General features: G+C 41.9%; 1 protein-coding gene across 1 annotated transcript; it reads left to right on the top strand.

Annotated features, from left to right (window-relative positions):
* Positions 1–268: 268 nt before the first annotated feature.
* Ack (activated Cdc42 kinase) lies at positions 269–24,815 on the top strand. Its single transcript, XM_065226415.1, has 5 exons — positions 269–1,392; positions 1,455–1,628; positions 1,695–1,852; positions 1,916–3,869; positions 23,756–24,815. Exons 1-5 carry the CDS (start codon positions 287–289, stop codon positions 23,847–23,849), a joined length of 3,486 nt encoding a protein of 1,161 aa, XP_065082487.1. The 5' UTR covers positions 269–286; the 3' UTR covers positions 23,850–24,815.
* The last annotated feature ends 1,786 nt before the right edge of the window (positions 24,816–26,601 follow it).

The following is a 26,601-nucleotide window of genomic DNA, read 5'->3' as shown; positions in this document are numbered from 1 at the left end:
ACGCGTCTTGAATGCTTTCGACACTCATCATAATTCAATCAAAAAGCATTTGGTTGCCATTTGGCTTAAAGCATATAACAATTTCCGAACGGCCGTGACCCATCCATGCTCGCTTCCTTCTGATATTTCTCAGAATTCTCTCTCCCCTCAATCACCACTTCACCAGTATGATAGCGTCATGACCATTATCGCGCACTGTACATCCGCCCGCTCGATTCCATTCACATTTGGCTTAAATTAAAAAAAACATCTCATTTCTCCTTTTCAGATAAACTCAAGCGCAACAATGTCCGATCCGGACACGGTCTGGTTGGAGGAGCTGCTGCAGGACGTTCAGTTGGAGCAGTTCCTGCCCCGGATACGGGATGAGCTGCAAATCACCCGGTTGGCACACTTTGACTACGTCCATGTGGACGATCTGGAGAAGATTGGCCTGGGAAAACCCGGCATCCGTCGGTTGATGGAGGCCGTCAAGAAGAAGAAAGCACAACAGTGGCGACGGAATATTCTGTGCAAGTTGATTGGAGGAGGCAAGCAGCAGCCTCAGAAGAAGACTGCCGTCACGAGGGAACCGGAGGAACCGTCGGTCCTAGCGCTGACATGTTTGATCCACGAGAAAGATGTGACCATGTCGGTGAAGCTGGGGGATGGTTCGTTCGGGGTGGTCAGACGGGGAGAGTGGAATGCTCCCGGTGGGCAGATTGTTCCGGTGGCTGTGAAGATTTTGAAAGCGGATACCCTGGCACAGCCCGGGGTGATTGAGGATTTCTTCAAGGAGGTTCAAGCAATGCATACGCTGAATCATGCCAACTTGGTGCGATTGCATGGTGTGGTGCTGTCCCAACCGATGATGATGGTCACGGAGCTGGCAGCGAATGGGTCCCTACTGGACACGCTGCGGAAGCAGTGCAAAAATACATCCCTTACGACCATTTGGAACTGGTCGGTTCAGGTGGCCACGGGGATGGCGTACCTGGAAAGCAAACGGTTTCTGCACAGAGATTTGGCCTGTCGCAATGTTCTGTTGGCTTCGGGGAATAAGATTAAGATTGGGGATTTCGGTTTGATGCGAGCACTGCCCCAGCAGGAAGATTGCTACGTAATGACAGAGCACAAGAAGGTTCCTTTTCCGTGGTGTGCTCCGGAATCGCTCCGGTACCGACAGTTTAGTCACGCTTCGGACACGTGGATGTTTGCCGTAACTCTGTGGGAGATGTTCACCTTTGGAGAGGATCCTTGGGTGGGATTGAACGGGTCGCAGATTCTGAGAAAGATTGACCGAGAAGGGGAACGGTTGCACCATCCGGATGCATGCCCACCGGATGTGTATCAACTGATGTTGCAGTGCTGGGATAAGACACCGGCGGAGCGACCAACCTTTGCTGCTATCAAGTAAGGAGTTTTGGTGGGTGGCTTTCGAGATGATGTTTATCATACGAGTTTTATCATTTTAGGGAATTCCTTTCTGGTACGCCGCCCCCGATCTACCGAGCGGTGATGAATTACAAGTCCGATAGTCGTTTGACGGTTGAGCAAGGCGATTGCATAGCAGTCATAGACGACCGGACGGAATTGCAGTTTGTCAAAGGTCAAAATCAGCGCACGTATGAAATTGGAATCTTTCCGAGGTATGGCATTCTACTGCAATTCTATAGTTTAGTTTGAAAAATTAACCCACTCATCTTCCGTTGTAGAAATGTTGCAGTAGATTCGTCAAAGCAGCGCGGTGGATCCGGTACCATCAGCCGTCCGTTGCACGACTCGTTCCGACACACGGGTCACGGAGCTGCTTTCGGTGCATGCTGGGGTAATCCGAGCACGTTGGAAGTCAACGGAGACGTAAAGCTACGAAGTAAATCACTCTACACCTAAACCATTATCTAAAACATGATTCACCTAACTTTGATCCTTCCAGGCAAGAACAATACCTTAAATACCGATCGGCGAGGCAAGTGCGTTTCGGAGCAGTACGCCAAAGAGCGCAAAAGTAATGCCCAGAAGCAGTTTTCCTACAACAAGCTCGTCAACGAAAATCACAAGCTCAACCGAGAACAGCAGTTGGTGAAGGATAGTAAAAACCGTCCCCTCCGGCCACCTCAACCGCACAATCTTCCCCCGGGTGGGTCGGTGGAAGGAATTTTAATCGATCTATCATCGCCGGGTGAAGATCCGGGCAGTGTTGCCAGTTCATCGTTTTCGATGGGGGCTGTCAGTAAGCAGTTTACTAGCATTTTGGATGAACCGATAGATGTTCCAACGGTGGAAGAACTACAAGATCAGCACCTACAGCTGTCGGTTCAGGTGGTAGAAGAACAGCAACCGATTCGGCTACAGCCTCCACCATATCAAATGCCACCTAAGTATACAAATACTATGAACTTGGAGGAATTTAGCCCAGAACCGGATCCGTTCGATACTCGGACGGTATTCTCGATGGAAAGCGCAGCAAATCAAGTAGCTTCCAATGCGACATCCGACTACGAGAGCGGACCATCTAGTGTTGTGAGCGCTAGAGACTTGATGGCTTCAATCAAGAGACAGCAGACCTTGGATGAAGCAGCATCCAACGTGGCAACAACTTCCACAGCAGTAGTCTACGGCAACGTCAATAGGGGAGCTATTTCGAAGATCGATTCTAACTATGGCAAAGTTACTGACTTCGATGAACTTTCCAGCTCAATGATGGCTAGTATGAATTCCTCCGGACTAAACACCTCCGGCAGTTCCTATGGAAGCGCTCAGGGATTGAGCGATTCGTTGGATGTCAACCTGAGCAGCCTCACGCTAGACACAACTGATCCAAGTGTGTTGCAATTGACCCCGAAAAAGCTAGACAAAACATTCCTGGCGGAGCTTGAAAAGGACATCTACAAAAACGAATCGAACAGTTTGAACCATTCGCAAGCGTACGTTGCAAAATCGAACGCCAAGAACGGTTCGGTGAACCATATATCTAGTCTGATGAGTTCGTTGTCCAAGTACGAAAGTAGCAGTGCCACCGCTGTTTACGGGAACGGCCACGAGGTGACCGCTGGAGCCAGTAAAAACTTGAACGCAAGCTTGCAGCAAATCTATGCGAACAACTCGGCTGAAAGCTTCCAACGAAAGAACTACGAAAGCACCCAAAGCATGCTTTCACCGAAGAAGCAGAATAACGTACAGTCAGTCGACACTAGCAGCTTGGTAACGCAAATGTGGATGGAGCGCAATGGTGCTACGTCGCTGAGCAGCAACGAACTGATGTACGGAAACCTTCCCAGCCAATCATCTCAAGTAACCCACAATTACGTGGCCGTCTCGAATCGACCCCTGTCTCGAATCCAGAACGATACTCGGTTGTACGGCTCTACCCCGAACGTCAACTCCATCAACCTAGCTGCCCAACAGCTACAAGCCTCGGCAGTTCCTCAACCCAGTGTTCCAGTTCAGAACATCTACAACAGCGTGTACAATGGTAACGATGGATATTCAACCATTGGTACTGACATCTACGACACGGTGGCAGTCACCCCTGCATCGTACTACGAACGAATTCCTTCCAATGTTGCTCCCCAACAACAGCAGCAAATCTACAACAATGTTAGTCAATTACAACAACATCAACAACAACAACAACCTGTGATCTACGATGAAGTATCGAACGATGAAATGCTGAGGCCAATTCGGGCTGCCCCAGCGGCTCCGTTGTCGGCTCAACAAATCCAAAGAAGACTAGGTCGGTTGGCTCAGCAACAGGAACAGCAGGTGGCCTCGCTGATGGCCGAGCTGGGAGAGGAAGCTAACGAACAAGAGGCTAGGGACGCACTGGCGGCCGTCAGCTGGGATCACACATTGGCGGTGCGGCATTTCAAGATCGAGCGACTGTGTCGGTGAGTGGATCTTTCTTTGGATTGGTTTTAAGATTTTAGGAGTGTTGAGAGCGGAAAAGTTCCATTTTAAATAGAGAAAATGGTTTTTGTACCACTAAAAGGATGAAATGCTCATTGAACCCTTGAAAAAAAATGCTCCTTTACTGCGTATCTACTCCGTTGTATTTTTTTTATCTAGTTCGTTTAGCCTTCCAACTCAATCGCGTTAGCTTTACGGAGCCGATAATTCATTGTTCACTGTGTGTAACAAAATTCACTTTATTCTATGTCTAGTAGGAGTTGGGCCGATTACTCGCGGCTTACTCGAGGTTAGAAGGGTACATTTTCGAAGGATAGGATCAGGGGAGGAGCTTGGGGTAGGGTTTCGTTGTCTCATCAGAGCGTTGTCGCCAGTATGAACGGTAGTGCTGTTCTAGCTTCGTCCGGAGTTCGACCGGCTATGGTGGGTGACCAGTGGGCGACGATGAGACTCATCGAGACGGGGGGACAAGACAAAAAAAAACTAATAAAAAGAGACAAAAGACAAAAGGAATTAAATTCTTATACTAGACATTTGAAGAAAAACAAAAAACGGACTGCATATAGCAGAGATCACGGGTTGCCAACACGTCTCTGATAGGAACATAGGGTTGTCTTCCTTGGGCCTCGAGGGTAGCTACTCCGTTGTACTAAAAGATCCGATCTTTAAAAGATCTAAATTGATTGCTGAGCGTTTTAGTAGAATACTTGTATACCTTATTACGTTGTTTTTCATTTCAATTATACTATTGAATCACTTTCACTAATTCACCATTCACTTTCACTATCACTTAAAAAAAAAACTGTGGCAGATGCGTATTTCGGTTACTACTTGCAAACTTCTTCAGTGACTAGATTTCTTCTATGACTGACTAGACACTGAAGAAGTTTGCAAGTAGTAAACGAAATACGTATCTGTTATAGTTTTTTTTAAACTGACAGTGAAAGTAAATAGTGAATTAGTGGAAGTGAAAGTGATACAATAGTAGTAGAATTTTTTTGCTTTATTAGAGAGATTTTCAGCCTTGGGCTGGTTCATCTCTTAGGTAGTAGAATTAAAAGAAAAAACAATGAAATAAGGTATTCTCATTCGACAGCCATTACTCGTATTCATCGGACGTGTTCTCTTTCTGCTCTGCTTAACTTGGTGAAATATTGTAGCGAAAATGAGTGTAGTTCGTAAAAACACACTTGTTGTTGACTTCAGTGTCCTTCCAGTTCGTCCCAATGCGGGAAAAGTGCAAAAATTCTTCGAGAACAATATTAAGCTTCAATATTCGGACGTTAGATGCATTCAGTTTCATAATGTCCGAAATTGTGTTTTTATTGAGATGATAGACAATGAAGTTGCCTTGCGCTATGAAAAGGCGCACAACTATAAACACGCGATTCTCTGTGCGAAGAGTGAGTTCAAAATCCCGGTATATGTGGATTGTAAAGCAGTGACCGTTCGAGTGCATGATCTTCCTCTGGCATGGCCACAAGCCACTGTTATGAACCACATGGCAAAGTACGGGACAGTGATTTCCAGTCGACATGAGAAATGGAAGCACTACTTCCCTGGATTCATGAGCGGTGTTCGAGTTTTGCGAATGCGACTCGAAAGCGCCATTCCATCGTACATCACGGTCGACAACGAAACAACGTTGGTAACGTATGACAAGCAACCAAAAACGTGCCGCCATTGTGGCCGAGCAGCACATCCCAAACAGAAATGTATTGTATGTAGCCACATCGAACAATAGCACCGCTCCAGCAGCTCCACCAACCGAGGGGGTATTCAGTCTCGATGATTTCCCGTCGATTGATATCGAACAAAACCAGCCAACGACATCGGGTCAATCATCTCCTGCTTTCACCGGGTTCTCAGCAGAAGAACAACAGCAAAACACCGACAATCAAACCGAGGATCATCACACTTCAAGCAACGACGAAAACTCTAGCACCAGCTCATCAAACGCAACAAAGGATTTCAATGAAAATACCAACAAACGCCGGCTGTCGAAACACAAGGAGAACGAAAAAAAGAAAGTTCGTGCTGATCAGTGCACCCAGAAGACTGGTCAGCAAATAGATCGTTTAGATGAAAATAATGCAACTTATCAAATAGGGGATAATACGTTTTATTTGAAAAATAAAAGCGGGAAGGGATCTCATTGTAAATAATGGTCATCGGCCCAAGCAATGCCTAATAGGCGAGGAGGCCTTATAAATAAACGCAATAAAAAAAAGGTATTCTAAAAGATGATTCTCTAAAAAAAAACCTCTAAAGAAGGTTCTAAAAGAAGCTTCTTATGAAGATTCTGAAGAAAGCTCGAGTAACATTTGAAAAGAGCATATCCTCGTTGATCGATTCTCTTCATTGATTTTCTCTTTGGTTTGTATTGAAGTCTTGAGTAATTGAGTTAAACGCCAAATGACGAATTGATCTGATGGGACCTTCTCTGATGTTCATGAATCAGTGCATAATAGTTTATTACATATGGTCAATCATTCACATTTTAACTAAAATTGAGCCATTTTAAATATCTAATCTAATCTAATCTAATCTAACATCAACACAGCCAGTTCATGAAAGCATCCTGGAAAATGAAAGATATACCTCCATCCTTTTTCTTGTCTATTTGGTATATTTTGAACATCAGAGATGCGCAAAATATATCAAAACAACCAGGCCTACTGTGCAGCATTTTAGGGGCAAGATGATTTAGAAACATCGGGCCTGTTAAAATCAGAGATTAAAACACGATGCTTCAGAATCCAATAAATGGAAGAAACGTGGACATCTCGTACCGTACGTTCCGCTGTATTGTTATTTATAAATGATTGGTGGTTGGGACAATCTAATCTAAAAAAGTTAAGTGATGCTCAATTTTCCTCGAGTGGTTGGGACATGAGCACTAACTCTCGTCCTAGCCCATATGGCTTATGGTTATAGCGCCATTAATCGCGTTCTGAAAAGAAATTGAATAAAAGGCCGTAGGAGAAAGGAAATGGATGAAGGAACCCTAGTTCTATCTTCCCTTGAGAAAAAGCGGGTCGAAGTGAAGTGAAGTGACCAGTTGTCACTCACGGTGAAGTGATTGCCATGTAAATCAAATGGGAATCACTTCACCGTGAGTGACAAATTGTCACTTCACCGTAAAGTGACATCGGTAATAAGGGCCAATGACTCGCGAACTTTTCCTTTTGTGTGCTTCATAAAACCTCGCAAAATTTTCCAACGCTGATCACGAACAGGTGAGAACTAGATTTCAGTAGAGAGTATTAGAATGAAAATAAATTTAAAAAATATAAGAACATATACATGAAAATAAAGGGAAGATCTCAGCCAGTTTCATAATTTTGATCTCTTACTGTTCTGATGCACTACTGTTGAACCACTTCCAAGACTTTTCCGGGTTATTTCCAAACTAGTTCAAAAATTCTTCAGGCAAAATCATGAGCACATGAACTTTCCAGAACAAAACATCAAACGTCTAAAACCAGAAAAAAGGGCTAGGACAACTCTCTTGCCGAATGAATCAATTGGCAAATCTATGTTGGAACTTGGCCATACCCGACAATAGTGCGCTCCACATTTGATTTCTCATCAAAATATAGCATGAAAGCGGTTCTTCGAAATGATGTCTAAGACAAAGTTGTAGAAACCGAAACAGGTGAATATATAAACAGAAACGAACTCACCAAATGAACGATGGTTTGCCCGTGAAGCAAAAACTTGGAAGACTGTTGCATCTCCTAATTCTAGCTCAACACATCAAACCATTCCATCGGATCTTCAAAAAAAAAACTCTTGCACAATCCGCCTCCAATCAGAATCATCGGGCTAGCTTGCCAATCACCTAATAACAGCTCTGACAAAAAGGATGCTGATAAAAAAATACTTTGAATTGCATTTCATCCGATCACTTGTACTTTATTTGCACTAAAGTTCTTTTCTAGAACTATGTTATCGAGTGGCACATTGATTCGGACCAATACGCGATGAAAAAATCAATCACAGAAAAAATGAAGCCTAAAATTTTCATTGAGCCATTTTGAATACATATTACAAAAAACTTCAAATGGAGTCTAAAATTAATTTGTTTTTGCTATTTGGCCTGGCAGTCCTCAATTATAGCTTAGAATAGAAGCATACCTAACTCTTTGAGGAAATTCTGTGGGACTATAGACTTCTCCAAGCAGAATCTCACGACACTAATGCGGAGAGTAAACTCTTAGATTTTAGACAGTGAACTGTTCAAACAGCAATGCAATGTAATTCTTATACAATATGCTAGGGGAAATGTTGGCTTCGGCAATACCTTAACCTATTATCACAGACAAACAGACATAACACATTGAATATTTCTCACTGTAAAACATCGTTGCTAAAACATTACCGCCATCTGTTGAGTACACTGTGGTGGGTAGTACGATGAACAGATGGCGGTAGTGTGCAAACGTCAAACGCAAGGGAATTGACTATGCGCGCCACAGGTGGCGGTACTACCAACTATGCTACTTTTAAATTGACCGTTAAATGCTTGTTCGATGAACAACTTGCGAGTGTTATGTCTGTTTGTCTGTGCTATTATCGTCAGGGCGTAAACAACGTCCTTGAGAGCTCAATTTTGGTATGTGGATACATTGTGTTTGGGAGCATCTATTGGCTAAATTTGAGTGTTCCAGGACTTTGTTTACCCCCTGACGATAATAGGTTAAGGCATTGCCGAAGCCAACATTTCCCCTACATATTTATAAATCTGTAAAGAAAGTTCCCATGCAACTTTTCAAATAGGCCTATATAGGGTAAGCTGGGGCTAGATGGGTCACGGGGCAAAATGAGTCAGCTAGTGCATTTATTAATTTATTTATTTGGCAAAATCAACAGGTTCAATGCAATCCCAATGATGGTATGCTTTGCACAGTGTTTCTTTCTGTCGTTTTCGTGTGCTTTTTTAATAGCATCTAACCATTGATTTTAGAGGTACAGTTTTCTCGGAGAAGATTCTACATAAAAGCGCTTCTTTTGGTGTAGACGGTTTGGTGATTAACCCACCTAAAAGTGAGATAATTTGTTTTTATCTGATTCAGATATACACTTAGTGTCGTCCTCTTCTTCCTCGGTTTCAGAATCGAATAGTAGAGCTTTAGCGTCTTCTGAAAATTATTTTATGTTCTCGTGCTGCTGTCACAGCTGGATCAGATGGAATCAGTAACAAGGGCACCAGCAAAAAAAGACTTACATCACGTATGACCAAGCTCATTTAAATCATAGTTTTCAGTATAGTTTTTTTCCTAGACTTTGAACTTTTTTTTGTGTCTTCTACAATATTGTTAGCGATACAAAAATTCCGGATTTATCCGTCGGATCACAAATATCTGGGTAAGATAAATGTTTATAAGTATGATTAAATTTGATATTATTGATGTGCTCAGAAAATCATTCTTCAAATTAACAATAAACCTAATCTTGCAGTTATTGGTTACCAAATCAGTACGTTCGTAATACATAGAGAAAGAGGTCTTATGTCCAGCGTCGAAGTGACGGTTCACTATGCCATTGACAATACATGGAAATGACGTCCCTTTCCTATTTAGTTTAATCAAGCGACAGGTTTCGAAATAGAGGGAAGCATTTTTTTTATTCTCCTTATTTCTTCAAGCTTGGAAGTCTAAATTTAAGCAATTTAAGTCCCAAATCTTTAGAAAAATAGTCTAGCATTTCAGATTTTTCCTGTCTGAACTACCTACCTTGTGAGATCAATCACTTCAACTAATACGTTAGTTAGTTTTAGTCCACTATTTTTTTTTTATTAATTCATATATAATATTAAATTTCCCGTTACAATCACCGATAATTAGCAAAATTTCAGTATTACTTCAATTTTAATTACAATACTTTCTTCTACGACTTCGGCACGTCCACCGCCGTCTACTAACCTGCGTTCTACCATCTCTCCATTCCTTTCTCTCCTTCTCCTCAGTGATCTTTCACCATCTTACTGTGGTCCGAAATGTCAAAATGTAAATGCTGAGTACCTAAAGGGTTATAAACTATTCAGCTAAGTTTCCGGTTGACCGTTTAACTCCTGCCATCAGATTGTGTACAGCCACCTCGTCCACTTTGTTCGCCACAGATCGCCAGTTTACCTTATGCCCCATACAGACTATGGCTTATATCATGTAATATAGGCTGTCTTGCAATGAGCACTCATACATAGGATTTCCAGTGAAAACTAGATGTATGAGTGCTCATTGCAAGACAGTCTATATTACATGATATAAGCCATAGTCTGTACGGGGTATTAAACTGCTTCTCGTTTTTTTGGTCTTCGCTTGACGATGGCGCAATATTTTTCGACTGGGCGTGTTGGGAGGGTTCTTGTCCTTGGGCAGCACTTGGCGGTATACCATGGCCTTTTTCCGTAATGGCAGGATGCCAAATCCGGCCAAATCAGCACGGAACAATCGTGTTGCTTCAGGAAAGGCAGCAGACGTTTTCCAGAATCCATACACTAAATTTCCTGGTTTACGGTCCCGGTTGCAATGAAAATGACACTTTTCAAGCCACAGGTACAGCTAAGCCAGATATTTATTAGCGAACTTCGACAGTTTCATATGTTTGAAAATGTCTGCCACCTTTCCCCTTTCCCCGGTTGCCGTATAAAACTCCTGCACAGGAAGCTGTTTGAAGTCCGCCTTGACGTAGGTTTCGCATGCGGCGTGCAAAATTTGCGATGTGCGTGCAAAATGCTTGGACGCCATTTTGATAACTGAAGGGCAAATGTCAAAAATAAAAGCATCGTTCTGCACGCACACACCTATACACAATAGATCAGTGCACGGTCCCTAACCTCACTTTTTGCTCCCTATCATTTTGCTTCTGAGTAAAAGAGATAGCAACGAATGGGAGCCAAAACAAACCACCCAAAACTGTCAAAACTTACGGGTGAGAGAAGAGTGCGGCAAATCTTCGTGAACTGATCAATGAGAAGTGTTCAGGTTTTTTACATGCTCGATTAAAAGAAGTGTCAAGTTTAGGGGAGAATGGGACATGTGGAAACATAAAGTCAACTAGTCTACTTGAAGATAAAGTCAAGCTCTATACAATTATCAAGCTTTGATCTGCCGTTCACTTCCCATATCTGTATTGGACATCCGGTTTAGGGTTTATAAAAATACGAAACAAATATCAAAATATATGGCTGTCGTAATCAAATATAAGAAGAGAGTGACAAGTCGAACCTTGATAACTTCATGGTATTTGATCTAAGCTTCAAGCAGGCTAGTTGATTTTGTATCCCAACTAGACCATTTCTTCCCTGTTAGCTCTTGAAATCAAGGAAAAATGAAGTTGAAATATGATGTAACTTTGTACTTTTATAGCAAATTACGGTCTTCGGTAATACCACAGACAAATAGACATAACTCTCGCAAGTTGTTCATAGAACAATCATTTAACGGTCAATTTAAAAGTATCGTAGTTGGTAGTACCGCCACCTGTGGCGCGCATAGTCAATTCCCTTGCGTTTGACCTTAGATAATTAAAGCATAAATTTGCCACTTCGGAAAAGAAACTGGCAACAAAAATGTTTGTTTCTCCCTGCGCATTCATAACTTTGCACGCTAGGATTAATTTACTTAGATTGCACAAAGAAATTATCTTGATTTGGGTACATAGCGAACAAACCCAAATGGTGTTCGTATATGATTTATTTTTATGCAATATTGAAATAATTTTTCCCGTGTTTAGGTTCGTCCAGTTTACGCTTGATTTGAGTAAACATACGTCCTACTAAGCATAACCCACACTTAACACATCTTTTTCAAACAGATATGAACTTAAAAATTGAATGATTATACTATAGATGTCATCCAAATTTATTTACCTTTCTATATACGTACCGTTGAATTTGATAAAGAGTCACACATTATTGAGATATTGTAAGAAATATAGCACTGCTTCTTGATTGCAAATTCGTTCTATGAGTTTCAATTTCGTCCTAACGCATTGAAACGCCATTGGGTTTTCTACGTTTTTCTTCGGTCTACGAATGAAGACAGAAAAAAATGATTTGCTAGGAGCGCTTCTTTTGATTTGAGAACAATGTGTTTAAATATTCACAGCAAAAATTAATTTTAATATTACATCCAAGAGGATGCACTTCAATCATGTCGAAAATCTCATATAACTTTTATGGCTACAAAAATAAACAAATACAGTAAAAGCAGCGTAATGTCAGTTCATGCACTGCATTAATTATAATTTTGTCCTTTTTGACAAGTAATATTACACCATATTTTTGACACGATTGAAGTGCATCCACTTTGATGTGATATCAAAATTATTTTTTTGCTGTGTTCATACAATGCACTCGTAATATGAGCTAACGCATGGAAACAAATGTATTATTGATTTGTTTACGGTGAAATCATGGATATTATTGATGATTTTTGCTCGATAGAACGGAAATGGGCGATTACGACGAAGTAGCGCTCTACATTTCCCTAGCTGTTGTTTTTTGATGAACATTTGAATGATATTTGCTTGGGTTTCAGCTCAAATGACTTGGAGAAATGGATTAACGTCTGCGGTGTCACGAAATTCTCGAAAGAGTCGGCTATTTGCGGCGATCACTTCCAGGATGACGACTTCATTAATCCGCTTTGCAAAACTCAGGAATTGGTGTTAAATAATGACTTTGAATTCTCAATAATATTTTATAAACATTTCTTATCTGCAGACTGCTACCGACAGCTGTTGCGTTTTCAAACTGGAATGTTGCGAGCCAAATTTCACGTTTAGATGGCATTAGTTCGATGGATGTTGACTTTCAATTTAGCGAGTCGGAATCGACGAGATTGACGATATTCACGACAATATAGTTGCACATTATCAATATTATTGACAATAGTTCCCCTCCACTTAAGATTGAACACAGCTGATAAAAAGCAAAACAAAACCGATGTGACATAAAAAATGTCAATTTTCAACGTCAGACGTGGAATGCGCCATCCAAAAAATTAATGTACGCAGGGCAGTTTTGATTCGAAATTGCGCACCCATTTCGGCTGTTAAACTTTTAGCTCACTCGATGGCCGACAGATAGCGCGCTATCATTGTTACTTTTCGAGTAAAAGCAGGGATGCCCGACTGAGCAATCTATGTTTTAATTATCTATGGTTTGACGTTTACACACTACCGCCATCTGTTCAGCGTACTACCCACCACACTGTACTCAACAGATGACGGTAATGTTTTAGCGACGATGTTTTACAGTGAGAAATATTCAATGAGTTATGTCTGTTTGTCTGTGGTAATACTGTTCTTATCATTCATTTTAGGCCAAAACCAAAAATTCAAAATTTTGTTCAAATCTGCCAACCCCCGGCTTTGGGGACTACTCCGCTCTCCACCCTTTTTGCCGCGGTAATGGTTTTTAGTCGCAGCAAAACAAAATGCAGAATTAATTCCTTGTTGACAAATTAAGCAATGCAAATTAAGTGTGCAACACATATGGAAGCGCCACTCAAAATTTCTAATCAATCAACTATTTAGAATAAATTTTCAAATAACCGTATCAGCTTTTGTTACCAAAAAATCAAACGTCAATTTGTCGAAACTCTTAGCTAGTCCACGCAAACTAATAACACTATAATGTTGAGAAATATTCACCCCACTTGATGGCTGTTTGGCTATTTGAAAATTAATTCTTGAAATTACTAGTGGATCGAAAAATAAAAAATAAATAAAAGGTCGGAAAGTTATTTCTCGCTCTTGGAGTTAACTTCTTCTTTGTAACATGACCAATTCTTTGCCAGGTATAAACTAGTGAACACTGAAAGTTCTATCTTCAGCGCAGGAGTCTACTTTGGTGCGAAATGCGTCACATTTTCTTAAGGGCCTGTTCATAAACTACGTAGACAGTTTTTTTGGGATTCTTGACCCCCCCCTCCCCCTGCGTAGAAAATTGTCCATACAAATTTTTTTAAATTTGTATGGGCCGTGGATAATTGTCAACCCCCCCCCCCCCTAAACTGTCTACGTAGTTTATGGACAGCCCCTAATGCTGTTCCAATACAATGGGATCTGAACAGTCAACTTGTCAATCGTAATCTCGAGCATCGTTTCTCAACTTTGCCCCACCGTTCATTCAAGCTCGCTCCTCATCGCTTCCTTTTATGTGCTTTTCGTCCATTGGAGGTCCGCGAACCCCCAGTTGAAAATCGATGCAATAGAGACTTTTTGTAAAATCTGAAACTGCCACCGAGTAAGTAAAATCGAATTAATCGATTTTCTCGGATCAGTTCCAACAAAACCACCGCTCGCTACTACAACCGGATCGCTTCAAACAAATTTGCTACAACCAATAAAAGAGCCACCGCCCAATAATGGTTGCATAAAGCCCAACACTTTCCAACCCTTGTCCGTTCACACCATTCACATACGCCGCTCAAAAAGCGGTCCGAAAATAAAAATTCATTTAGTAATTAAATAAAACACAAATTGGTCCTTTCCCCCGCGATTTGAACATAAAATAATGCATACACAAACATCGAATCGACTTCGTTCGGAACGGATCCATTATGCCGTCAAACTATCCGCCCATGAGCGATGATCAGCAGCGATGCCGAAAAGAAAAATGCGCGCTAGCTTACGAGCGCGTGTGATTTATTTCTTTGGTCATAAGGCTTTTTATGTCCAAAAGCTATTTGATTCGCTAATACCACCTATCATGTTTCTATTCGGACTTTTTTTTTTCGCCTTCAAATTCGGTGCACATCGAACAACAACAGCAAAACGATGCACCCGTTGTAAAAACAATTAATCACTCACTGGTGGTTGTTGTTGTTGCTTTAGTGCAGTGTAGTAGAGAGCAGGCGGCGCATCAGGCAGACTCGGTAGACTTACGTTTCGGTGGATGGATGGAGGGCTTTATGTAAATCTACGTGCATGAAATTGATATTTTAGCCTCATTTCTCGATGGGCACTTTTGGGTGAGTCTCCACCGAAATGCGGTAAGATAAGAAAGACGTCAAAGTGGTGCCAAGTTTTGGAGAGCCTCTGCGTCCTCTTGAGAGAGTTGAACCTTTTTTTTCGAAAAAGTGCATAATTTTGGCACTAAGGTTGGAGTTTGTTTTCGATGCAATTAAGGTTGTAAGGGAAGACGGGGTAAGTCCACCATCCTAAGCAATCAAATTAGTGGCTGTTCGCGCATCCTAATGTTGTGCGCTGTTTCGTAATGCCAGCACGAACGCTGCAAAAATGGTGTAACAATATGTATCCCGAATCTGTTCTTGAAGTCCAATGTATACCCAATTTTGAGCCTTCCCTATACTGCCCTGTGCGGCATAGAAGTTCCATTAGAATAGGAAATCAAGCAAAGATACATAGGACTTCTATGCCGCACAGGGCAGTATGCATATAATCTAAAGATCACCGAACGTAGTTGGTAGAAGTCAAGACCAACAATTGAAATGGCCTTAACTCCATTTTGTAAACAAACCTTGTAAGGCCATTTTCTCGCGAACCGAAATCTTCATTCGCAAACCTAAACCACAATCGGGTAGAGGGAAATTTCCCCTACCTGTTCATTATGTTGGTTTGCCTTTGTGGACTTCGGTTCGCGAGAAAATGGCCTTACAAAGTTTGTTTACAAAATGGAGTTAAGGCCATTTCAATTGTTGGTCTTGAAGTGCTCTTCCCCCGTCTCAATGTCTTCGGACTTGTTCCCTAAATTATTCAAGCCCGCCCCAACAAACATTGAATGATTTATAGGAGTATATACAGGCAAAAATTTCTTATTCAGGTTTTAATCAATTCAAATTGTTTTTTGGGACCTTTGAAGTCGTGTAGATTCATGCTTTCATTTACAAAAAAAAAACTCTTGACTGTATAATAAAAGAATAATATGCTATCAGACTTATGTCGCGACAATTGAAAACAAAGTTATTTTTCATTATGATAGGAACTGCAAAATTTAACATCGATTTTCTTTCATTTTGTGTTGTCCATTATCCATTTCAATTATCCTTTTCGACTGTTCAAGTCAATTGTCCAATTTTGAATTCTACATTTGTCCAATTTATTTATTTATTTCGTCAAGCAAAGTAGACTACATACATACGTTCATACTGGCGACAACGCTCTCTCTGATGAGACAACGAAACCTTACTCCCAAGCTGCAGCGAACCGGGAAAACCGTGAAAACCGGGAAAACACCGGGAATTTGAAAAGAAGCCGCTAAAACCGGGTAAAATCCGGGAAGTTGACCCGGGAGAACCGGGGAAAAATCAATAAACATATTCTAAAAAAAATTAAAAGTTGTATAACAGTTGTATATGTTTCTTCGGCTCAAATATGGTTTATTCAGCTCTTAATTATTTTAAACCTTTGAAATAATTTTACCTTTCGGAAAACTCTCCTCAGCAATCCTTTGGAATTCTCCTCAGAATACATTGGAATTCTCCTCAGAATACATTGGAATCCTGTGCTGAATTTTCGTGAAAATTTCTTAAAAATTTAATTCAAATTTTTCAGCATGTTTCTTTATCTCAGAAAACGATTCCTCCGGCATTTTTCTCGGATCTTGCTTAAAGTTGTCATGTAAATCTTCCTCAATATTCCTTTAAAATTATTATTAGAAAACCTTTTCAATTCAGTTTATATTTCTTTTTTAATTAACCTCCACAATCCGGATACAATTCTCTTCAGAATCGCCGAGGAATTCTTCTTTATGTTCCCCTACAACTTGAATCTTGAAACTCTTCTAAGAGTTCGTCAGGACTTAATCCCAGAATTAATTTACGATTCTTGTCAGAGCTCCGTTGAATTTCACTTCGCGTTCTTCTCAGAATTTTGAATTTTCAAAATTCTATAAAAAATTCGTCTTACTATAACCACAGACAAACAGAAATAACACTCGCAAGTTGTTCATCGAACAAGCATTTAACTTAATTTAAAAGTATCGTAGTTGGTAGTACAGTCCACCTGTGGCGCGCATAGCCATTTCCCTTGAGTTTGACGTTTACACACTACCGCCAACTGTTCAGCGTACTGCCCACCACAGTATACTCAACAGATGGCGGTAATGTTTAAGCGACGATGTTTTACAGTGAAAAATTTTGTATCCCGCGCCCGTACGTGGTGGCCGAACTCGCGATACGCGAACATTGGACGCGAATATAAATTAAAACTAATTAAAAACTCAGAATGAAAATAAAACACGTTGTTACGATGACGAACTAAACACACTTCTATTTACATACATGATGACAACATATCACATTCACTCTTTATGCGCTTTGTTGACATCTGAAAGATGACGGATAAAACAGTCACCCGCGAGTCCAGCGGCGGCGGAGTGGTTAGGGGTACTCCATTTTCCAGTTGTTCCCAACATCCCCCCTCTTGAATAGAGGTGGTATGGGTCAAATCACTGCGGCGGCCTTCGGATACGAGAAGACCGGCGTGGAAGTTGTACCGGTGTAGCTGGTCCGCTATTTGCTGAAGTGAACTCTGGAGATGCTACTGATGTAGACGTAGACGATGATGATGAGGACGAAGACGTAGCTAACGACGAGGACAAGGACGATACAGGTGGCAACGGTGTAGACTCAGTATTCGGGGTCTGAGCATTCGGAAGATCCGGTGAAGTCGATGGTCCTGGTAGTGGAGATGGCGGTACCAAAGTGGTTCTAGAAATACTCCACGCATCTAACAGAACGTCGAGTGGTGGTGCCGACGATTGTGACGTACGGTTGCTAACTGGAGTACCACCACGACTGGGCAGCTGGTTGACGTGTGCTCGAACCATTCTACGATCCTCAACCCAGACCGTCTACATCACTTTGCCGATCTTGCCGCAAACGACTCCTGGTGCCCACGTTTGCGTAGACCGGATCGTTAGAAGGAAAATGTCCAACGCTTCACCAACACAGTTCTTCCCCTCCTGGATTTTCTTCAGTGCCCGCTTGAATGTGTCCTCGAACCTTTCAGCCTGACCGTTTGACTGAGGATGAAAAGGTGCCGTGGTGACGTTATTAATACCGCTGTCACTGCAGAACTTCTGGAACTCGCTGCTCGTAAACTGCGTACCATTGTCACTAACGAGCGTTTCGGGCATTCCTAGGCGGGCGAAGATGTTCCGTAGAATGCTGATCGTTGCTGTGGATGTTATTCGTTGCGTAGGCACCACTTCAGGCCACTTCGAATGGGCATCGATGACTAGCAGGCATAATCCACGTGGACACGCTTCAATGGACCACTAGGCTTTGGCCACGGAACCGGTGGGGAATGCGGTGGAGATTTTGCCACGGATGCGCAGTGCTTGCATGCCTTCACGAACCCAACGATTTCATCGTCAATCGATGGCCAGTACACATAACTCCTTGCTATGGACTTCATGCGTTGTATCCCTGGATGTCACTGGTGTAACTGCCGCAAGCACCGCAGTCGATGCTTCTCAGGAATCACCAAGCGTTCACCGAACATGATGCATTTCCCAACAGTACACAACGAATCTCTATGCCCATGCGATATACTTTGCGCAGCTGCTGATCGGCTTGTGTATCTTGCTCCACAATCTTGAAGCTCAACGGCAGACCGCTGACCACTTCGTCCGCAATGAATCGTACATCCTCCTCCAAAATCACGCTCGCAATCACGTAATCCTTGACATGATTGTTGATCAATCTTGAGAGGATGTCGGCGTTCCCAAACTTCTCGGTTGGAATGTACTCGATGGAGAAATCGTACAACAGTAGCGGTAACGCCCATCGCTGCAACCGGTTTACTGTGTACACGGGAATGCCCTTCCGTGAACCGAATATTCGAATCAAGCGAAACTGCCTTCCAAAGATCATTATGTGGAATTTCGTTACGGCGAACACAACTGCTAAACCTTTGCGATCCGGCTGGCTGTAACCCATCTCTGCCTTCGTGAGCGCACGTGCCGCATGCTGAACCAACTTCACCGACCCGTCGGGGAACCTGTGGCTGATTGTTGCACCAACGCTTATCGATGAAGCATCCGCCGATACAATGATCTCTCCTCGCGGATCGTAGTGAGTTAGCAGAAGATCGGAACCAAGTAGCTCTTTGAACCGATCGAAGGCACGCTGACACTCGGTTGTCCACCGGAATTCTCCATTTCCTTTCAGCAACTCATCAAGTGGAAACCGCAGTGTACGCATATTCGGCACGTACTTCCCATAATAGTTTATGGCGCCCAAGAAAGAGCGAACTCCACTGACATCCTTAGGCGCTGGCGACTTCTGAATAACTACGATCTTTGCTGGATCCGGTCGCAGCCCGTGACGATCCAGCAAATGTCCCAAATAGCGAATTTGGCTTTCTCCAAAGGAACGAATGATGAACCCGAACTCTTGGATTCTTTGCAGCACCGCCTGAAGAGTCTTCTTGTGGTTCTCTTCGTCGATACCACCGACAACGATGTCATCCAGGTAGTCGCTCACTCCTTTCAGGCCAACCAGCATCGTGTCGATCAACTGCTGGAACGCTCCCGGCGCTGCCTTCACCCCTGGTGGGAGACGATTATAGCGGTACAGTCCTCGATGCGTGTTTATGGTCAGGAGGTCACGAGAATTTTCGTCCACCTCCACTTGCAAAAACGCATCCGTCAAATCTATTTGGCTGAAGACGGTGCAGTTTGCTAGGTTAGCGAAAATGTCCTGCGGAAGAGGCAAAGGGTACTGCAGAGCGTCATTCAGTCCAGTTGAATAATCCCCACAGATACGGATCGTACCATTCGCCTTACGAACCACCACAATCGGAGCTGCCCACTCCGAGAAGTCTATCGGTTCGATAATTTTCTTTCGCTCCAATCGGTCCAGTTCATCGTCCACCGTCTGGTACATGGCATACGCTACTGGACGAAACACAGGGGTCATTCCGGCCTTGAACTGGAACTTCACCTTCGTTTTCTTACATAGCCCAAGATCGACAGAAAACACATTCGGGTACTCTGCCTTTAACACGCTTACACTGGCCGGAGTGCTGCTGATTTGGTTGCAAATTGAGTCGAAAGGAACCGACCACAATCCGAAAGCATCGATTGTGTCAGAACCCAGCAGGTGTAACTGTTCCTTGGTGACCCGAATCAAGCCACGCAACACTCGCCGATCAATGGAAACATAACAAGAAAACTCACCTTCAATCTGCAATGGCCTACCACTGGCTGTCTTTGCGATGATCGTCGACGCCAAGTCCCCGGCAAGGTGACAGATAATCTTAGTTTCACGTACCCACTTGCAAATAGTAGATGTCGCCACACATCGTAAACAAAGGGACTGCCCTTCACCGCCGCAATGGTATTTCTCTATGGGAAGGCAACTTTTTGTTTCGCCATGTGTGGATGTCAAACAACAAGCAAGAATGCCATGTGAAAAGAGCGATTTATGATTTTCGTGGTGAAATGAAATAAATCCAAACAAATTGGAACAGATTGATGGAAGTTTTTCTTATATAATCAAATAGAAATAAAAACACATTGGTTAATTCTATTATATTTTGCTCTTGAATATTATCAGTCTTGAGAATAATGTTTCTGAGCATACTTGTGCGGTGAAGACTTGCAATAAAAAGCCGTATCAATAAAAAGAGTTTACTTCCCCATCTTTCTATTGAGGGTGAAAAAAAAAATACAAAATTGATTCTTATTCGCGGTGAGTAGCAGGTTTGCTTTGTGAACACTAACATTTCGTATATCCATTTAAACATGAAGAAATAAATAAAATAAATTAAAATAAGCGTCTCTCAACAAAAGATATTTATAATGAGCTTCTAAAACGAATAAATTTCAGTGATTGTCTTTTGTTACACCCGTCCGTTGCATTAACATTAACACCAACTTGAAGTTTCAAGAAACAGATGAGGCTATCTGTTTTTATGTTCAGTATATTATTTACTGTACATCATATCTGCATTCGCCCTATTCAGATAACACTTCTGAAATTTGTGAGTTTGACAGAACCACCAGCATCAAATTTTCGGGGTACACTGGAAATGTACTGGACTTGTCAAGTTGCCCCCGGGTTGGTCGACGCAGACGTTGAAGGGCTGCCAATCTTGCACCAGGTATCCGACGAAATTATCGTGATGTCAGACCCCGTATCGATTTGCATACGCACCGGTAATCCATTGATTCCAGCCGGCACGTACTTTCGACGCTCCTGCACACTGCACGAATTCACAGTCACTACCTTGGCCGCTGCAACGTTGGGCTTCCGTCGCCTGAATTTTACCTTCGCTGCACTCCGACAGTAGCCATCCTTATTGCCTACCTGACTGCAATCGCTGCACTTATGGCTTTTGTACGTGCACTCCCTGGCGTAATGCATGTCACCGCATAGCCAACAAGCTGTTTCCGGACTAGTCTTTCCGCTGCTCGCTCTTCAACTACCCTTCTCACTGCCGGACTGGTTGAATTTCGACGGTGAGGTTCCCTTGAAACGCTACTGCTTCGTCTTCAAGGCTTTCACAGACATTGAGTTCTCCTCAATCGTCGCAGTATCGTGCCGCAAGTTCAACAAACGTTGACACTCTTCCGACAGCTGTTCCAGCGTAACATCATTCCGCTCCTCAATCGTCGACAACAGCCGTATCCGCACATCTGCATCTTTGTCCGACTTCAAGCCACACACGAATACGAGGCACTTGAACTGCTCCTCCGATAGCTTGGACAGCTCGAACTCGACGCACGATTTGTTAATGTGGCATGCATACGTCACATAGTCCTCCTGTGGCTGCTTGACGATTTGCAGACAACGATACCTCCGGCTAATCACAGATTCGGCAGCACCGAACAAGCTGGTCAACTTTTTTACCGTCACCGCAAAGTCAAAATCTTTCGGTGCCTTTGGCAGAATAAAGCTGATATACCTTTCGTGCTCCGACATTCCCAGCTGTCGCATCAGCAAGCGCACTTTTGCATCTCCGTCGAGTCGGCTGGCATCCTTCGCGAACAAGTCCTCATATCGACTATACCACGCAGCGAACGTAACATTGCTGTCGCGATCGTATCTGAACTCCTTGATATTGTTCGCCTAGGAATCTAAAACAGCTTCCGAATTTGCTGGGACCTGCACCTGGATCGATGTCATTATACTGCGAATCAGCTGCTCCTGTTGGGCCATAAACGCTTGCTGTTGTTGCTTCATAACCTCCTGCTGCTACCGAAAAAGGTCCGTGACATAACCCTGCTGCTGCTGCTGCTGAAACCATAGCAGGTACGGGTCCACTTGTCCGGCTGGAGGCGGATTTCTAAACTGTTGCTGCTGCGGAATCGGTCGCACATTCCCGGTAGGCAACTGCTGTCCATTTCCCGGCTGAATCGGACACGGATTCCCATCGAACGAGTTGTCATCCATTCTTCTTCGTTTCACTGTGGGTAACGTAGTGATGGGATATTTTCACCACTTTTCACAACTTTCCCACTCCCGAAGTCGCCACTTTTGTATCCCGCGCCCGTACGTGGTGGCCGAACTCGCGATACGCGAACATTGGACGCGAATATAAATTAAAACTAATTAAAACTCGGAATGAAAATAAAACACGTTGTTACGATGACGAACTAAACACACTTCTATTTACATACATGATGACAACATATCTCTCCCTTTTTATGGCACAGACCAACAATATTAAACAACATATCTCATTCACTCTTTATGCGCTTTGTTGACATCTGAAGGATGACGGATAAAACAGTCACCCGCGAGTCCAGCGGCGGCGGAGCAAGGGGGGGAGGTGGCTGTCAAATACGAACAATACCTCGCATAACTGGTTCCAAACGTAAACAAGCCATAAGAAACCTACAGCGTTTGTTTACGTTTGGAACCAGTTTCATACAAGATGATCAGTAGGCTGATTTGACAGCACGTCCCCCCGCAGCGGCGGAGTGGATAGGGGTACTCCGTTTTCCAGTTGTCCCAAACAAGAAATATTCAATGTGTTATGTTTGTTTACCCTTAACATTTTTCCAAGACCACACAATTTTGCAGCGATTGTATTTTTCCAATCTGGAATCTTGGAAAATTTTCTAAATCAGATCTAGAATTTTATATATATATAAATTAAAGATACACTTTTTTAAATATTTGAGATTTTAAAATATTTTAGGAATTTTTAGTCCAAATTCATTGAAAAAACCGGATATAATTTTCGCAGAAAAACTTTACTTTTCTCTACAACTTTGTCTCAGACGCCATTTCGAGATGAAGTGACGTTTTTGTGCTAATTCATTTTTTTTTCAAAAATTGCAGACGCCATTTTGAAAAAAAATTACAATTTGTACTATGGGACGGACTTGTCACGAGCGGCCGTAACGTCTCTATAAACAAACATAATATGCTAAGGTAGATTACACCTTGTATTGTAAACAATTTGTTCCGGGATTCTTTTTTAAATATCTTTTGAAATGAAAATGCACACTGCTCCTCCTCGATACTAACCCCAAGTTGTAACCGTTGCTGTCTGCTGGAAAATGAAACCCATTTCATGTATATCATAATTAGCTCATTGTAGATTATGGCTCTAATGAACCCATCACAGAGACTAAACTACCGAATCTAATCAAGTTGAAGTTTCCCTTTCAAACTTATCGCTTCGGCGAGGCATCCATGCGCAGCAAATTTCCTACCACCCAATGATCCAAACCCATGCTGTATAGGCACAATTCATTAGAGCTACATAATGCAACCGACCGCGTCGCATCGCCTCGTTCGGATCATCGCGGTTCGCCCGCGAGCAATGAGTAAAATTAATGACCTGGTCACACTTCCTCCGCGGCATGTGGACAAACGACGGCAATATTTTTTCTAATAATTTATTTCTATTTTTCCCCATCTTCCATTTGCAGACTCGGTGTGGCCAATCGAACCAAGTGCGAGGAAGCGCTGCTAAAAACCGGCTGGAGTGTGCAGCTGGCCGCGTCCATACTGCTGGAGACTTAATCACTTCCGCCTGCCGACCGACGCGACGACGGGTTTTACTTTGGCTTTCATTTTTTTTAGGTAAGAACATTAAGTTTTATACAACGAACACTTCATTATCAACCGCGAAGTCGCAGTTAGTAGCTCTGCTTCACCCACACATCTGTTGAGTATTACAGCACTGTTTACTACCAAGCAATGTAGATATTTATTGATAGTGTATTCAAAGGATTCGAAGGGTGCTAAAGCTGACTCCTTCAAATTATCAATGTACAAATAATTCTAATCTCTAATCGCGAAGCAATCTTCCGAATGCAACGCACCAATTCTCAACTACATACATAATGAATCAATATTAGAAGTAGCATATCATTTCCCCCTCCCAGTGGAAACCGATCTAGGGAATCTCCAGAACGAACTCGAACGAAGCAATTCACATGCTCTCTCTTTTTTATCAGTTGTATATTTTAGTAAGAACTCACATAACGAGTGTATTAGATGAAAAGCTAACGCGCCGCCCCACGAACGGTATTCAGGTGTTTACTACCCACAGCATTAAACGAAACTACTTCACATCATACCGCTTGAGAGGTTCCGAAATGTAATGAACAGTCAAAAGGGAGATAACGATTTGGGAGAGCTTTTTTGTCTTTGTTTGCTACGCGATTAAATGGAAATTAGATAACTCTGCCAATGTTGATGGACGGTGGAGGAAATAGTTGCGGTACCGACCTACCCATAACTAAACAGTTAGAATAGAGCCAGATAATTAAAACCGAAAGGCATGCTTTGCTCCCACTCAAAATTGGTACCCACTCGGTATAGGCTCTGTTGTTAGATTCAAGCGAAGAAGCATCAGAACGATCTGATATGCCAATGAAGTGATCATAATCTACTTGAAACGGTTGATTAGCGGAATGGAGGATTGGGGTAACTTGAAAATAGTCTATTTACATGTTATGAGAATGCTCTATGGGAAATATATATATATATATATTTTATAACTGAGAGCTCGTTGCCGCTAAGTTTTCTGCTAAAACGGTATCCGAAATTCCGATCTTCTAGCGTTTAGGAAAGAAAGCGTTTTTCTAGAGTTTTTCCACATTTAAATAGTGGCCTAATTAGATTAACATATAGTTTTAAAGCTGCAAAGGCGCAGCCAGATTACTTTTATGAAAGGAGGCTCCAAATCTTGAATACACTGTGGCCATATTTTTTTTTGTACCTTCTATATCTTGTTTTTTTTTTCTAAGCGCCAGTATTTTAGAAATTTCACAATCATTTTTTTTTAACTTCTATATAAATATATGTATTTTTCATAGTTTGGCATCTGGCATATTTATTTTATTTTGTTTTATCTTGAAAACTTCTCAAGCATAAGTATCTTGAAAATTTCTCCATGTCCATGTCTGATATCTTTTATATTTGTTAAATCCAGCACCGTAGAATGGGGTATCTTTGATAATGCGGGTAACTTTGATAGTAGAATATGATGATTTTATTTACTCTCTGCATTTTTTCCGAATAAGAAACATTGGTTCCATATTGTAGCTTAGGGCATGTCCCTTGATATCGCATATACTTTTTATATAGTTTGTGTTAAATGTTTACCAAGTATATTGAAAAAAAAATCTTTCTTTTTGCCTGTTTGAAAAAGCACTCAAATCATCACTTATGAAATGTATTTCTGATAAAGCCATCACAAATTTAGTGTTGTCTTATTATTGCTTATGATGTTTCTGATTATAAATTCATACAAATTGTCATATTTCTTGAACTAAATTGTTTGAGATTCACACGTGTTTTTCTACATTCAGCGAGCATTATCAAAGTAAAAAATAGTGCAAATGCAATAATTTTCGTTATACATATTAACGAATTAGTTCTAGGATCCTCAGTACTTGTTTAAAAAAACATTTGAGAAACATTAATTGATGTAAACAATATTTAGAATATACTTAAAAAAAAACTATCAATGTTACCCCGTTTTAAGGTACAGCTAATAAATTATAATGTCACAGCATCTTATTTCTAAGTTCGAGTTTCTTGAAAACTTTATCATCCATGAGATTTTAGATAGTTATCTTAGTCACAGAATCTTGAGTTTTTTTTTCTCGATAGACACAGTTTTATGACGTTACAGTGGTTTTGATAAATATTTTTTTTCAGTTACCGGAACTGTAAAAAAAGTAACCACTAATAACTGTTCAATTTATAAAACGGACACATTAATTTGACGATATCTTTTATATTTATCATCCAATTTAAACACGGTTTTATGCATAACAGATTCTTATTACTCCACAACAATTATAAAATAAAAAAAATCCACGAAATGCTTTTAATGATAAAACTGACGCACTTTTCCACACCTCCACACCTCTCATAAGCTTCTTTACAGTTTTCTGTGTGACCTTTCGGCTAGCAGATGACCACATTTTCTTGAACTCGTTGACAGATTGTGCTTCTCTACCATCCTGCCGAAGGTTGCGCTTGATGATTACCCAGTAACGCTCAACCGGACGCAGTTCTGGACAGTTTGGTGGATTATCCTCTTTCTCGACGAAGTTGATCTTATACGACTTCATCAGTTTGAGCGTAGCAGAAGCGTAGTGGGCGGATGCAAGGTCAGGCCAGAACAGTTGAGGGATCCTGTGCTGACGATACAGAGCAACAACTCGTTTTTGAATGCATTCTTTGCCATAATGTTCACCGTTAATGGTTCCTGTGGTAAAATACGGCAAACTTTTTTTTACCACATGAACAAATTGCT

This window comes from Ochlerotatus camptorhynchus, unplaced genomic scaffold, assembly GCF_037179485.1.
Source record: "Ochlerotatus camptorhynchus isolate MF236.1 unplaced genomic scaffold, CSIRO-AGI_Acam_v1.1 ptg000022l, whole genome shotgun sequence".
Taxonomy (NCBI): Eukaryota; Metazoa; Arthropoda; class Insecta; order Diptera; family Culicidae; genus Ochlerotatus; species Ochlerotatus camptorhynchus.
The sequence above is the reverse complement of the archived record's forward strand: the minus strand, read 5'-3'. Positions and strand labels throughout refer to the sequence as shown.